Source organism: Rhinichthys klamathensis, unplaced genomic scaffold (genome assembly GCF_029890125.1).
Source record: "Rhinichthys klamathensis goyatoka isolate OS25496 unplaced genomic scaffold, OSU_Roscu_1.1 h1tg000206l_1, whole genome shotgun sequence".
Classification (NCBI taxonomy): Eukaryota; Metazoa; Chordata; class Actinopteri; order Cypriniformes; family Leuciscidae; genus Rhinichthys; species Rhinichthys klamathensis.
Window position 1 is genome coordinate 1,910,659 of NW_026606731.1, and position 14,860 is coordinate 1,925,518.

At 37.2% G+C, this 14,860-nt stretch overlaps 2 protein-coding genes across 2 annotated transcripts in view; one reads left to right on the forward strand and one right to left on the reverse strand.

The window, feature by feature from the left end:
• Positions 1-1,018: 1,018 nt before the first annotated feature.
• ccdc153 (coiled-coil domain containing 153) lies at positions 1,019-7,429 on the reverse strand. The gene is made up of 7 exons (XM_056263375.1): positions 7,311-7,429; positions 3,728-3,823; positions 3,567-3,632; positions 3,326-3,445; positions 1,868-1,960; positions 1,648-1,778; positions 1,019-1,267 (listed from the first exon to the last, which is right to left on the reverse strand). Exons 2-7 carry the CDS (start codon positions 3,795-3,797, stop codon positions 1,139-1,141), a joined length of 609 nt encoding a protein of 202 aa, XP_056119350.1. The 5' UTR covers positions 3,798-3,823; positions 7,311-7,429; the 3' UTR covers positions 1,019-1,138.
• Positions 5,410-14,860, forward strand: part of cbl (Cbl proto-oncogene, E3 ubiquitin protein ligase) — a 30,783-nt gene continuing 21,332 nt past the window's right edge. Inside the window, exons 1-2 of the mRNA XM_056263374.1 lie at positions 5,410-5,908; positions 11,106-11,353. Of these exons, the coding sequence (XP_056119349.1) occupies positions 5,762-5,908; positions 11,106-11,353 (395 nt within the window). The 5' untranslated portion in view covers positions 5,410-5,761. The remainder of the gene's footprint in view (positions 5,909-11,105; positions 11,354-14,860) is intronic.

Here is a 14,860-nt window from a genome sequence, read left to right on the forward strand (position 1 = left end):
AAGGTCAGTTATTTAATATGTAACTGCATTAACTCAAGATGTTGATATTGAGATGATGTTTGTAGAGTTTATTCCAGCCAGCCAGCCAGCCAGTTCTTCTGGGGAATCTCACATCTGTAAATCAACAGCTGGCGTCTGTCAGGGGCATTAGAGCATTACTCTTGGAATCATATTAAGAAGAAAACAACAGGTAAACACATCTTATACATTCTATAGGGAGAAAATTAAATCAGAAAAGGTTTATTTCATTATTTTATTTTAATCAATTTATACGAAAGCGACAGAGAATTAGGCCAACAGAGACACCAGCTGGTGACAGAATGAACTGCACTGTCCGCTGGATACTATTGAAACGATTTGGATCAAATGCATACATTTTACATAAAACCATTTTTCTGCATAAATTGTCCCATTCAATTCAGTGGGACAATATACATGCAAATAGATTGATGAATTGCTTGCATAGAAATTCATTCTGCTTGTTTCATGAAGAAGGCCCAAACACAAGTCTAAACACAATGTACAAACTGCTTTCTCAAATTACACTAATACCTGGTATGTTAAAATTGATAATTACGTGAACAGTATTGAAAACTATATAATAATGTTATTGAAAGAAGCCTCTTATGCTCACCAATGCTGCATTTATTAACAGTAATATTATATATAAATATATATATATATATATAATATATATATATTAAAACGTAATTAATTAATTTATTCATTACTCCGGTCTTCAGTGTCACATGATCCTTCAGAAATCATTATAGTATGCTGATTTTCCTGCTCGAGAAACATTGAAAAACTTGTGGTGCTTTTTTTGAAACCATAATACATTTTTTAGGAATATTTTATAAATAGAAAGTTCAAAAGAACAGCATTTATTTTAAATAGAAATATTTTGTAACATTATAAATGTCTTGACTGTCACTTTTGATCAATTTAGTGCATCTTTGCTAAATAAAAGTATTAATTTCTTTCCAAAAAAAAAATATATATATATATATATATACACACACATCTCAATCCCTGGAGCCCAGTATGAAAAGCCATGGCTTATGCATTATACATGTCATTTCTTAGATGTCAGAGGTCTTGGTCTTGTTCTGTTCACAGTTCTCAACTAAAGATGTCCTCATATGTGAAGCGGGTTTATCCCAAAGTCACTGAGCATGTCCTTGACTTCCTGATGAAGGACTGTGCTCTGTTCTTCCCACTGCAGCCGCGTCTCAGCCAGGTGAGAGAGCAAACTGTCCAGACAGCCCTGTACCAAGCCAATAGTGCACCAATTCATAAAAACCAACTCAATTTAAAATGAAAAGTAGCTTATTAAATGGGGCATGTCTTGCCATCTGGCACAAGCATTTAGAGGTGCAGATGGTCTCTACTATTCTAAAATACTAAATGCTGAAATGGATAACCTTTTGGATGGCAGTCAGATTTGGTAACACTTTAATTAACCGTCCGTTCAATTTGTTTTACTATAGCATTAATTATACCTCATTTAGTCAAGTAGATTATTCAGTCACACTTTGAAATGCCACCAAGCAATTTTAAGCTTTGTGTAGTGCTAATAAAATATGTCATCCTTTCAAGCGCTGATATTTCACTTAATCACTTTATAGAGCAGTGCCTCTGACTTACGTGCAGTATCTTCTCACACTCACTCTCCATGCGGTCCAGTTTGCTCTGGAGGTCAGAAATGATGGCGTCTTTTTCTGCTTCCGTCTTCTCTCGCCGCTCTCTTTCCGATTTTAATTTAACCTGACACTCGGCTAATCAAACAGAGGCCTGTCATCAGCATGTGTTTGGTTAAAGCACACTGCCTTTGATAAGCACAAGAATTTGAATATGCTGATCTCACCGAACTGAGTCTGAAGCAAGTCCACACTCACTTCAAGCCTGTTCACTTTAGTCTGCAGGTCTGTTTCCATAGACCTATATTGACGGTTGAGATCTGTTCTCAAAGGTAAATACAATACATATTGTGTTAGAAATCAATGACAATATAACTTCTTACAGAAACATACTGTAAATCACACAAGTTATTCACACTACCATTCGGAAAGTTTTTTTTATTTTTATAATGACATTTTTAATTTCACAAAATATTTCTATTACAAATAAATGCTGTAGTTTATATTCATCGAAGACTCTTGAAAAATAAATCTATCACTGTTTCCACAAAAATATTAAGCAGCACAACTGTTTTCAGGAAAGGTTTATCGAGCACCAAATCAGCATATTACAATGATTTCTAAAGTATCATGTGACACTAATGACTCAAGTGTTTCCAAAGCAGAATAACATGAAACATTATCGGGCGGTTTCCCAGACAGAGATTAAGCTAGTCCTCAGCCCTGCTAACATTAATCTGAAGTTAAACCTGCCTCCTTGTAGGTTTAATTTAAGCCTCAATTTAGTCCTGAAAGTAGCTCTAGTCTTCCTCCAGGAAATCACGGTCATCATCTATGTTATCCAAAGGTTGCTGGCTCTCAATTAGGCTATTCCTGTCAGTAATTCATCCAAGTGGCCATATCTTTATTCGCAGGTCCTCCGCCAGTCTTAAACCTCTCTCTTCAGGCATCAGCAGCGGGGGGGTTTTTCTTCTCGATTTATTATATCAACCCACAGATTTCACAAAACAGTAATGTAATAAAGCTGATGATTCAATCTTGAAGTTGTTGTATTGTTCTTGTAGGTGTGTGTTCATTTACATTTAATTAATTACAAATAGATTTCCAGGCATTCCTTTCCTTTTCCTAGATTACACAGTTGATTTAGGCTACGTTTTTTTTTTTTTTTTTTGCTATTTGCTTTAAACTTGCTTTAAACTATAGTTTAAAATTATATACGGTTAAAAGTTGTAAAACCTAAAACGTTGCTACCGTATTTTTAACAGGAAAACTCTGGTAACCACAGCTGCCAGGGTTTTCCTGTAAATTTAACAGTTTTTTTTTTACAGTGTAGTTCTCTTGTTCAAGTATTTTTTTTTTCTGCTGCCATTGTTTTCCTTGGATTTGCTTCTCAGTAACATACAATTTTAAGATTTTCTTGGTTCATTCCAAATAGGAAACCTCTGTCATGCCAATTCAGATTAGCTCAGTTGGTTTTAAATTAATCTTGTTTAGTTTAGTTCAGGAATTCATAGTCCAGGTGTTAGTAATCTGTACTTAATCTGTGTTTTAGAAAGCCATTTTTAAACCACGATTAACTATTCTAGATTAAGGTTTACCTGTCTTAAATTTTCTGGGAAACCGCCCCTATATTATAAAGTATGAAGGTGTACTATATCAATAAAGCAATATAATTGTATACAGACCTGCAGTGATGTCCTTCATGTCTGATCGTTCCTGACTGAGCACCTGCTCCAGATCTCTGATTTGACATTTCAAGTCATCTCTCACCACTGTAGCCTGACGCGCTACACTGCTCCTCAGTGCTGACAAGGGTTGTAGAGACGTTACGGTTACTTTCTTAATGTTTTATTTTAATTGAACATCAGCCAACAGAGAAAAAATCTGAGAACAGTCCATTAAAAAAATTATAGCTATTTGCCTTACCCAAATGTTCTTTTAAAACAGCTACGTCTAAGGCACTTCTCTGGTACTTCTCTGAAAGTCCATCATCTGAGAGAAAAAAAAGAAATATTTCATGATAATTAAATAGTTCTTTATTGTAAGAATTATATTATTTTGTGTTTATGAAAGCAACAAAAAAAAACCTTTTTCTGGCGTGCTCTTTTTGGACTTTTCCTTTTTGCTGTTTCCTTTCCCTTTCTTCTTGGGTGGCATAGTGTACAGAGATTCTAGGTCTGCATCTATCGAGCGCAGAAGGAAATTTTTCATTGTGTCTTTATTGTGTATACGGAGCCGCCTGGTAGCGTGGGCGTGGCCAGAGAGAGACGTAAGCCAATCACCTCTCCAGAATGCCAATTACAGTTGTTCTACGTAACCGCATTGCACCGCGTCGCCGGCTGGTTGCCTGGAGCTGTGTATAAAGTTGCCAAGCGCGTCGTGTTGTTTTATGGACAATAAAGTAATTTGAGGTATTTCTGAATTGTTTAGATTATTTAAAGAGAATCTCCTTAATTCGTTTGAAATAGCCTAAAGGATGCGGAGCTCTATCACAAGTGTGTTTACTTTTCATTCAATTCAGTAAAGTGGATGACATTTGTAAAGTCAATGTGAACTGAAATGATGAGAGAAGTTCAACGAACATCATACAGCGGTGAACTTACAAAAACAAAGTAGTTCACCTCAAAAATTATCTGCATAATTAATATCTTTAACCCGGAGAGCGGCGAAAGTAGCCTACAATACAGGCATTTCTACTACCAATGCTTAGCTCATGAATATTAACTACGTCACATTTACGTTGCTTAGTAACCTTCCTAGTGCTCCAGTTACGTGCCTTAATTAATATTTATTAGTCATGCTTTTCACCATAGTAGGATTCGTACATTCACATGAAGAGCAAGAAGGGAGGCGGGGAAAATTTGAGACATGAAAGAGGGCGAGGTCTTACAAGGCGGAACAGGAAGAGCAATCATACAAGTACGGGAGGGGGAGGTAGAAGGCGGTGTTTTATTTCCCTAATATGGTTTTATTTCAATAGGATATTTTTCCGCAATCCAGTATTGCATTTTCATATGAAGAAAGACGATATGTGCTGAGTTTATAATAAACGTGAGCGCCTCCCGTTTATGGGTTTTGCTCGCAAGGGCTCTTGTCTTGCTTAGCCTGAACTTCCCGTTGCAAAAGTAGTGATAGGAAGTACGATTCATTCCAGCGATCGGTTCTTTCGAACACGTCCCTGCAAAGAACCGATTCCACTATTTGCACGTCACTTCTCTGACTGTCACGTCATCACATGGTCCCTCACACCCCGTGGTGAAAATAACTTGCTTGAAAAAAGTTCAGAAAAAACTTTCCCTGCTTGATGTGTATCTGTTAAAACGTGTTTTAATATGCACGTAATTCTTGTTAAGTTTATTGATTGTAATTTGACTGGCAATAAAAAAGAAAAAGGCATTCCATTAGACAATCTGTTAACCTTTAAATCTGTTAAAACGTGTTTTACTGTGCAAGTAATTCTTGTTAAGTTTATTGATTATAATTTGACTGGCAAGAAAAAAGCATTCCATTAGTCGTGTTTACATTCTGACGGTGTTTATTACGCCTATAAATTCATGTGTCATGTTCATGTTTTTTCGTGGACATGATACCGCTCATAAAAACATAGTCATTTAGAACCTAAAAATAATGCATGTCCATTAAACCAATTTCCTTTACATCTAGACTGTTTCAGTCCGACCAGTTTTGTGAACCGATTTAACTGATTGAAAAGATCCGACTCAAAAGAACAGTTCGATCACATTCACGAATCGGACATCGCTCTGCAGAAGCGCACAGATAGAAAAAGAGAGAGAGAGCTGCAGGAAAGGGGAACATCACGCACGCACGGGGTGTCGTTGTGAAAGCAGTTGTTCCTCAACGTCCAGACATCCATCAAAACTTATTTTTACGGGTTACTTTTGACGGGATTCGCCGCACTACCCGAGCGTGTTAAATACAGCGTGAAACGGTGGTTTCCTGCCAGGGGGATTTAATGGGAGTCTTTCATCGATAAAGCGCTTCTTCCCCCCCCCCCTTGACGGACCTTCGCTCGAACCGAACCGGACTCGGGCGCTGTCCTCACCGGGGGGTATCCGATCCGTTATATTTTGACTGCGAAACCAACACTCCGAAGTCCGAATATGGCAGGAAATCTGAAGAAAGGTGGGGGGCTTATTGGCATGATGAAGGACGCTTTTCAGCCTCACCATCACCTCCACCACTCCCATCACCAGCCCGGGGCCGTTGACAAAAAGACGGTGGAGAAATGCTGGAAATTCATGGATAAGGTGGGTGACTATCAAGCAAAAACACAAAAGATAGATACCAGAGAGAGACGTTGTAGCTAGCCGCCTCGGTCTCTTGTTAGCTTAGCCGGATGGCCTGCACCGAGGAGTCCTAATGCAATATGGCAGGGCTGCTCTGCTAAGGCAATTAGCTGAATGGTTTGCTGGCCAATAAACTATATTCAGCCAGTCAAATACTTTGGGAATATCCAGCTTTAGAGAGTAGGTCATTTTTCGGCAGCCGTCCATCCCAGCTTGCCTAGCAGGACTTCTGAATACGGTACAGGGTCCTGTGCTAAGTTAGTTGTCCTAGCTTAATAGCTTGTGGTATTACTTAATTGGTCAATATTGTTTATATTGTGAGAAGAGTATGAATTGTTTTGACCTATCTGGACAAACGTGACGACTCCTGGATGTGAACGGTGTGAAAATCACAAAGTTGGTTTTAGCAACCAATATCTGACGTTCCTAGTCCTGTTGCTGGTCATTTAGTTGGTTAAATTGTCTTAACTTTTAGTGTAGACGTGGATAATGGACAGTTGATCTGTTCTCTCAAACACTACTTGCTTCTCTTGTTCCTGTTTCTATATGTAGTGTTTTGGATAAACAGGAAACGTCACATCAACTTTTTTCTTATTTCATGAAGTACTTACAATTGGTTTTAAGTGAAATGTAGACTATTATTTTCTATTCTGAAGCATTCTACCTTAATTCATAAAGTCTAAGTATCCAACTGTATTTAAAGCTGGTTGTTTTTGTTTAATGGAGATCTATCCAAGCATGGTTTGTCTTATGATCAGGTATTATCAGATGTTAGGCACACTCGGCCTTATCTAACACCTGATTAACCCTATAAAACCTACTGTATCATATCTGATACATGAATTTCTAAGGCTTCTAAATTATCAAGATAATCAAAACTTTGTACACTTGATAGTTCACACGTTTTTTTTTGTTTTGTTTTTGCAAGACCTTTTAGTATAATTTTAAAAATGTCCTCCTTCAGGTCACGGTTTTTGTAATTTTTATAAAGTAAACATAATATATTGTTAGTTATATTTTAAGATGTACCTTTACTGGACTGAAACTTGGGTTTACTTGATTTTTTTTTTTTAAATGATGTATGGAATATCATGTTAAAAGAGCCTGATGTATCAAATATGATGCAAAACAAAACGTATTTTGTTTAAAGGTTCAATTTAATATGTCAGTCTTTACAGGGGTAATGTACTAAGAATTTAAGCATCTGACAAAAAAATGTCTAGTGAAATAGTTAAAAACACACACATTTTTAAAACGGTTAGACGAACATCTGTCTACCAGAGTGGTTTCTTTTGTTGAATTTGCTTCCTCACAATAGAAAAGTTAAAGCTGCAGTTCATGGAAAAAAGTTGTGGTTACTGACCTCACACTTCCTGTGATGTTCACACTGATACATGAGCGAAGCGGTGCATCTTTCACAGGGGACTCGTTTTTAACTTATCCTGTTAAAATGGGAAACCACTTAGATACTAAAGAGGCCATTTACTTAGTACGTTTTGAGATGTTACAAAGGAAAACAATTTAATTGTCACTGAGAAGAGAAATGGTTAATGCTTTATGACTGAGAACTTTGCAACTTCCTATTTGCTCAGTTTCACACTGGGTAGTTTGGTTAGTGCACATGTGACATATCACACTTTCTTCATAAGCAAATCTTCTCATTTTTGCAATTTTAACATTGTAAATTTCCGCTTTGTTAACTTGTGCCGAGTCTTATATTATGAAACCCTTAATGAATGTTTAGTATGTCAGGATCAGTGATTCAGGATACTTTGTCAGGAGAAGTTCAGCTTGCAAAACAGACCTTTCTGAAAGAAATGTTTCTTCATAGGACTTTTACTATTACTTTTATTTCATAAAACATTTATTAAGTCTATCCTGACTTGGCTATTTATTATCCAAATTTAAAAAAAAATCATGTTATACGTTAAGTTATATTCTCCCAATCCCCTGTAAATATTCAACCTCTTACAAACTCCACAAGAACCCAATGGTTGTTCTTCCCAGTTTGACCTTTAATATGAAAAAACTTTGCATAGTCAAATAAGAATAAAATCAAATGAAGTTCTGTATTTCCCCTACATCTATGCATTGCATGTTCACCTTGTTAATAAACAAATTATCTACACTTTGATTTCCTCATAGGGTTTAGTAAATATGAAACCACAGGCCAATTAAGAACATTTTATTTGTAGTTGTTGATGGTAGGATTTGCATAGTAGGATGTGGTTAATCATGATACTATGAATACAAATTTAACACCATAAATAGAACTTGCATTTTTAATTGCATAAATATATTGGTGCATATTTAATGATTTCTATTTTAATTGACTTCCTGGTGACGTTTTTCATGCTTGAGACCAAGCAGATGTTTCTCCTGCCTTTTGGACTATTTTTCTTAATTCAGATTATCACTGGAAGCCATAATGAAACCACGTCTGCACGTGAACACATAGACGTATGCATGTTTGCTGATAATTCTCAGGACGTCCTGTCGCCACAGTCTTATCTCTTGGCTGTCAGGACTGGGGGTGCATGAGAGCCAGAAGTTTTGGAGCACAAGACAGACTGGATGGTGAAGTCTGCCCCCCCTCCCCTTCCTCCTGTGATGTCATCAGCTCTCCCCACCCCCCAATCACAGCTGGTCCTGTGCTGGAGACAAAATAGATAAGAGAGGCTGCAAGCCCTCGGAGCAGCTGCACGCAGCGCCAGCCTCTTATTGCCGAAACGTGCGCTTGCAGCACGGCGCTTCTCCAACTGCTGGGGTGGTGACATTTGAGCAGTTTCCCGTTTCCTCAAATTTCCCACCCACGTCTTAATCAATAGTTCAGAAGGTGATGATGCGTGGCTTTAGTCCAGACAGAGGAGAGCCACTATGTCTGGATTAAAGCAAAGGCTACTGGACTATCAGTATAGCCATTAAGTTGTTTGGCTAATGAAGTGGTTTGAGGGCATGCGCTTAATCATGATGATTTATTGTCTAGAATGGATGTTTTTAGTTTTTCTTGGGAGATTTCAACAACTTTGTGGCCTCCAGTAGGGTTGGGTGGAATTACTATATATATATATATATATATATATGTATATGTATGTGACAATTTGTATGTTATTACGATATATATTTGACAAGTTGAGATATTGCTATACAGTTGATGGATATAACATGTGAAATACACCGCTGTACTAACTCTGGGGTCAGTACGCTTTAAAAAAAAAAAAAAATTAATAGTTTTATTCAGCAAGGATGCATTAAATCAATCAAAACTTTGTCGCATTAATAGTATGATCCTGGTGAGCTTATACATTCTATTTTATGACCTTGAACACGTCTCATCCAATCAGAATTTGGAGTTGGAATTACTAGTATATGTTTTTAATGTTAGTTTTTACAATTTAGTGTTAAATAATGTAAAGCTTGCCCTGGTGTCAGGCATATTCATTTGTCATGAATCTTTTATATAAATAGAAAATAATAAAAACTTCATAGGTTTAGAAGTTATGAAACTTATTATTAAATTGAAACATTAGCTATATTTGTAAAGTATTTAACTCAATTATGCAAAAAATAGGCTGTACAACATAGTTAATTAATATACTCATTTCCCATTTTGACTTACGACAAACAAAAAACTCCAATAATTATATACAATACCATGATAAAAAGCTGTGATGGATGATTTTGGTCATTCCGCCCAACCCTAATCTCAAGCATTAGACTTCTGTAGCTGCAAAGTGAACAACACGGTGTCATTCCCAGTCACCAGCTATAAATGTTGTAGAAATTGAGATGGCAGCGTAGTGCTGTGTAGATTGCAGAACCGAGTCTTGTGCAAACACGGTTGTCCTTGTATGTAGTTCACAAAAATTCTTCTCTCTGGAATGTTGTTGTTGTGTGACCTGACTAGTTTTGTGTGTGTATTTTCAGTTCAGTTAAGTTTTAAAGCCCTTGTCAGTGTAGTTTTTATTTTTATCTTACACATATCACACTGCAAGAGAAAACTTTGGCCCACAGAGGATATGAGGTTAGTTTGCAGTTATGTTCTCTCGATCGATAGTCAACTTAATGTGCCTGTAGAGAATTGTACCGAATATTTGTATTTAAATATTTTTACAGAGCTTGTTGGCTGCTTTATTAACAGACAAATATACACAAACATATCCATCCATGTATGTTTTTCTGTAAAGCTGCTTTGAAACCATTTGTAAGTGAGAAGCGCTGTACATATAAAAGTGAATTGAATTGAACATGGATGTGAGTTTATATATGTGTGTGTGTGTGTGTGTAATATTATTGTATAAAAAATGTTTTGAGTTTGAGGAAATATTGATTCTGTCTCAATTTTTTGTGTGCACTACTGTTCAACAGTTTGGAAAGAAATTAATACTTTGGTGGTCACACTTTATTTTAATAAGGTGAAGTTACGTTGTACTTCCTCAAATAAGTACACAGTAATATATTAATTTACTAGGCTACATGTACTTACTATAGAGTTACTTTAGGGTTAGTTAGTTAGTGACTTGTAATTATGCACAATTTACTGTTATTACTGTAGTAAGTACGTACACATATAGTAACATGTAACTACGTCACCTTAAAATAAAGTCTTACCAATACTTTAATTCAGCAAGAATGCATTAACGTTTCAACTTTAAAAATGATAAAATAATAAAGCTTTCTTGGCCACCAAATCAGCATATTAGAATGATTTTAAGTGTCACAGGATCATGTGACACTGGGATAAATTACAGGAATAAATTGCATTTTAAAATATACTAAAATAGAAAAACGTTATTTTAAATTGTAATAATATTTCACAATGTTGTTTAGTTTTTACTGTATTTTTGACTATCAAATAAATGCCACCTTGGTGAACATGCAAGAAAGAGACTTCTTTTAAAAGCATGCTGCAAAATATTACCCACCCCAAGCTTTTAAACAGTAGCCTATAGTTTGTCTTTGTTTTACGCCTCTTTCCTTCCACTTAGAGTAGCTGTTATGTATTTTAAATTAATTTCCGTGGACTGATGTAATAGTGGACTTTCTGGCATAGCCATTCACATAGCACCGCGCCATATTCATTGGATTCTCAGGTTGCTTCTCAGTGTTTTGAAAAGATGCCATATTTATCATCGTCTTATTTTTCTCTGCTCTGCAGGTGGTACGGTTATGCCAGAACCCCAAGCTGGCCTTGAAGAACAGTCCTCCGTACATCCTGGACCTGTTGCCAGACACCTACCAGCATCTCCGCACTATCCTGTCCCGCTATGAAGGCAAGATGGAAACGCTGGGAGACAACGAGTACTTTCGCGTTTTCATGGAGAACTTGACTAAGAAGACCAAACAGACCATAAGCCTGTTCAAAGACGGCAAAGAGCGAATGTTTGAGGAGAACTCTCAGCCCAGGTGAGCACAGATGAGTTTCTGTAGACACCATCTTTAATTACAGCATTTCAGGTCACCAAATTTCTGCTCTTAGTGGCTTCAGAGGCTGCAAATGTTCAAAAAGATGTTCGTTACGGTCTGTAGTGACCAAATAAAGGTTTCAACTTTTTCCATTTGAGGAAGGCGTTGGGTTAGGTGTGAAAGCACGCAGACATCAGAGATCTCAGGCCAACTCTGTGCAGACGTTTCCTGAGCGACTTCATGTTTTTTGGAATGCTCTGCAACTTAGTTTGGTGTGGGAGGCAAAAGCAGAAGCAGTAAGCAGTGAAACATGGTTTGTCAGTCCTTGAATCATGTGAAACCGGTTTCTTGAAAAATTTGAGTAGAGGTTACGTTGAGTTAAGCTGAAGCCCAAGTCGTATATCAAAGATGCAAATGAAGTCGAGCATGTAAGCGCTCACGGATCAGCCAGTGGACTGAGATCGTATCAGGCCTGTGGTTCTTCTGCTTCTCCTGGAAACGCTTGACTCGCGTGCGCGCGCGCGTGTGTGTGTGGACGGACAGATGAGGAATGTGTAATGCAAATAGGACCAGTCACAAGAGGAAGAGCCTAACTGAGGCCCAGACCCTACAACTAACAGTTCAGTTTTAGTTTCCAGATGCAACCTTTGTTAAACCCACATATCATTTGTAATTCATCCTCATATTCCTCTGTCTTGTTTGTAAGTTGTCTAAAAGCACTGACGACTGTTATTTCATTTACATAGCACATAGTCTTCCAGCCCATATATGCCAGTTTATGTCATATACAAAAAAAAAAATGCAGTAAGATTTTCATACATGAAAATTATGTTTAACGCCCCAGCTAAGCCATTAAACCCAATGTGATGTCATATATTTGGCTTATAGTTTGATCTAAAATGACCCTACAATATGATTTAAAAGTTCTATACGTTCTCGTAAGCCCCAGACATTTTCCCTCAGGAACCGCAGCTTGTTTAGTTGATTGTTAACATCTTATTTATGTCCATACTTAATTTCCATCATTCTTATAATCACACTTCCTGTTGTACAGCGGCTTCTCACATCAAAGGCCAGTCATCGAGCCAACTGTCATTTCATATTTTTCATACTATTTTACTTCCCTGAAACTAGAAAAGAATTGTCAATCTAAACATTTAGAGGTTTGGGACCTTAAGAGCTTTCATACGAAATATTTTTGCATGACGAGGGCCTCTTTTTGAGCCACTTTGGTGGCAAATTCTCCAGTCTTAGCTAAAGCTTTTTTTTGTGTCATTACACGCTGAAGCTTTATTTAGTGTGGTTGAGGGGGCGAAGTGTTCGTATTGAGGGAGAAGAGTTTAATGATTAACACATAAGTCATGCTCTGCACCATGCAGACACTGCTCTTCCTGTTAACGCATTCACTTCCCCTTCCTGTTTCTCCTAAGCCCCCATCAGCATGCACTGCTGTGGCTAGCTAAAACCTGATACTTCTTACACTGACTGTCAGTGACAATTCAAGCTTTATAGGATCATTTTCAGCACATATTGGTAGTTAGTAGTACTGAAGACTGTCATAGATCTCCTACATTCAAATTCATGCACTCCATGTCCAAATCAGAAGAACCGATCTCCACCTCTATTGCTGCCTAGCATTGGCTGCACTAGAGCTAGAGGTAGAGCAAAATTTTGGCTTCAGCCCCTGGAACCTTGATATTGGTCCTGAATTGATACCTTGAAGTAAATCGACAGTAGGCAGACTGGTGAAAATGTTTTATAATCAAATTACTATAATCAATTATTAAAATAAATTATTGATGCATTAAATTGTGCATTGATGCATTTTTGAACCCTTCATTATTTCATTTTGTTTTCATGCGTCACTTTACTCTCGCTTGCCTACCAAACCGAATAGCAGGACAATTTGATCAATCCTGGAATTGATATTGCACACTTTTCCAGTATTCCTTGCAACCCTAGTGCTGCCTTAAGGTGTGGTCACATTAGCAATATTTCAGCAAAATTCCACTGGCAGAAAAAGGTCTATTCAGGGCTCGACAATAAGGACTGCCCCGATGGCCCGGTGCCAGCATGAAGGACACTCGGGACGATTGATGGAATTGTAACTTGCCCGATTGGGTCAGTGCTGCGTCATCACAAAAGTTGATCATTTGCACGTTTTAGAGTTTTGCCAATTTAAACATTCAAGCGATTTTCAACCTTTCAGATTCAAGCACAAGGTGCGAAAGAGAACTCGATGCTCGCATGCTGTTTTCTGTACACGCACACAAACAGAAGGTGTTTCGCAATACCAAGTACGTAAAGATCGGACTTGCATCCTTGGTAGTTCGGACTTAGCAAGTTCAACTCAGGAGTAAGAACTCTGGAGGACGAGAGGACAAAAGTCCAGTAATTCTGCAAATAGAACAGCAGTGTACTTGACTTCATTCACCTCGTCTTCACTGTAAATTAACAATAAAACAAAATATGATGTTTATAATCTAAGCCTCTTTTTGTTTTCATTTTAAATATCTCAAACATGTGTTTCAGGCGACCCATGCATACTTTATCTTCTCTTTATGTATATTTATAACAAAATGAAATATAAAACACAACACTGTCTATTTTAAAAGTATGAAACATTTTAATATGTGGTACAGGCAACATGTGCATATACTCTTATTATCTTTGCTATATGTATAATGAAATGAAATGACAAAAACACAACCCTTCAGATAGCTCTCTGTGTGCGCGCGAAAACAACTCGTGATTACTGAATTGAGTTCTTTTTTGCGTCGTCTTATGCTTGAACGGAAAAAAATACTCACAATAAACGCATATTAAAATGCCCGTCTTGGCGAGTATTTACGCAAACAATCAGTTATGTCTTAACTAAATGTAAAGTTATGTCTTAACTAAATATAAACGAATGACAAAGAAAATGCATGTGTAAGTGTAATAGTATATTGGATCCGTGCATTAGGTCTTAAAGTGACAGCAGCCTTAAATATCTGTTGCCGTCTGTGACAGTTAATCAAACAACAAAAGATGAAGAGAAAATCACTCGGTGCTCTTGACTGAGCAACCTTTGTAACTTCAATAAAAATAAATGTATTTTAAATTTACGAAAAACTCCTGAACATGCAGATTCCTATTGAATTTGGACGCTAATTTTCGCTGAGCAAAGTAAAAAGGTTAGCAACCTTGATACCTCTTTTTAGGTTTAAGAGGTAGTAGGGGTGGGCGATTTATACCGGTAGAAATTTGTCAACCGGTAGAGATTTGACTATCGTCTCAGTGCTGCTAGACACTCACAGTGCTGAATGTCTGTCCCAGCGTTGGCAGCATTTGGTTCCAGAGTTCCCAGTCTAACTGTTGTACTGATGTTGTTTGCGGATGCTATGGTGTACTGGAGCTGTCCGTGAGATATTTACAGTGAATAATTTGTGGCTTACTGTATTTTCACACTGTTGACTGTTTCAGCATGCTGTTGAATCTTCTAGCACATATTTATCTTCCATAGTA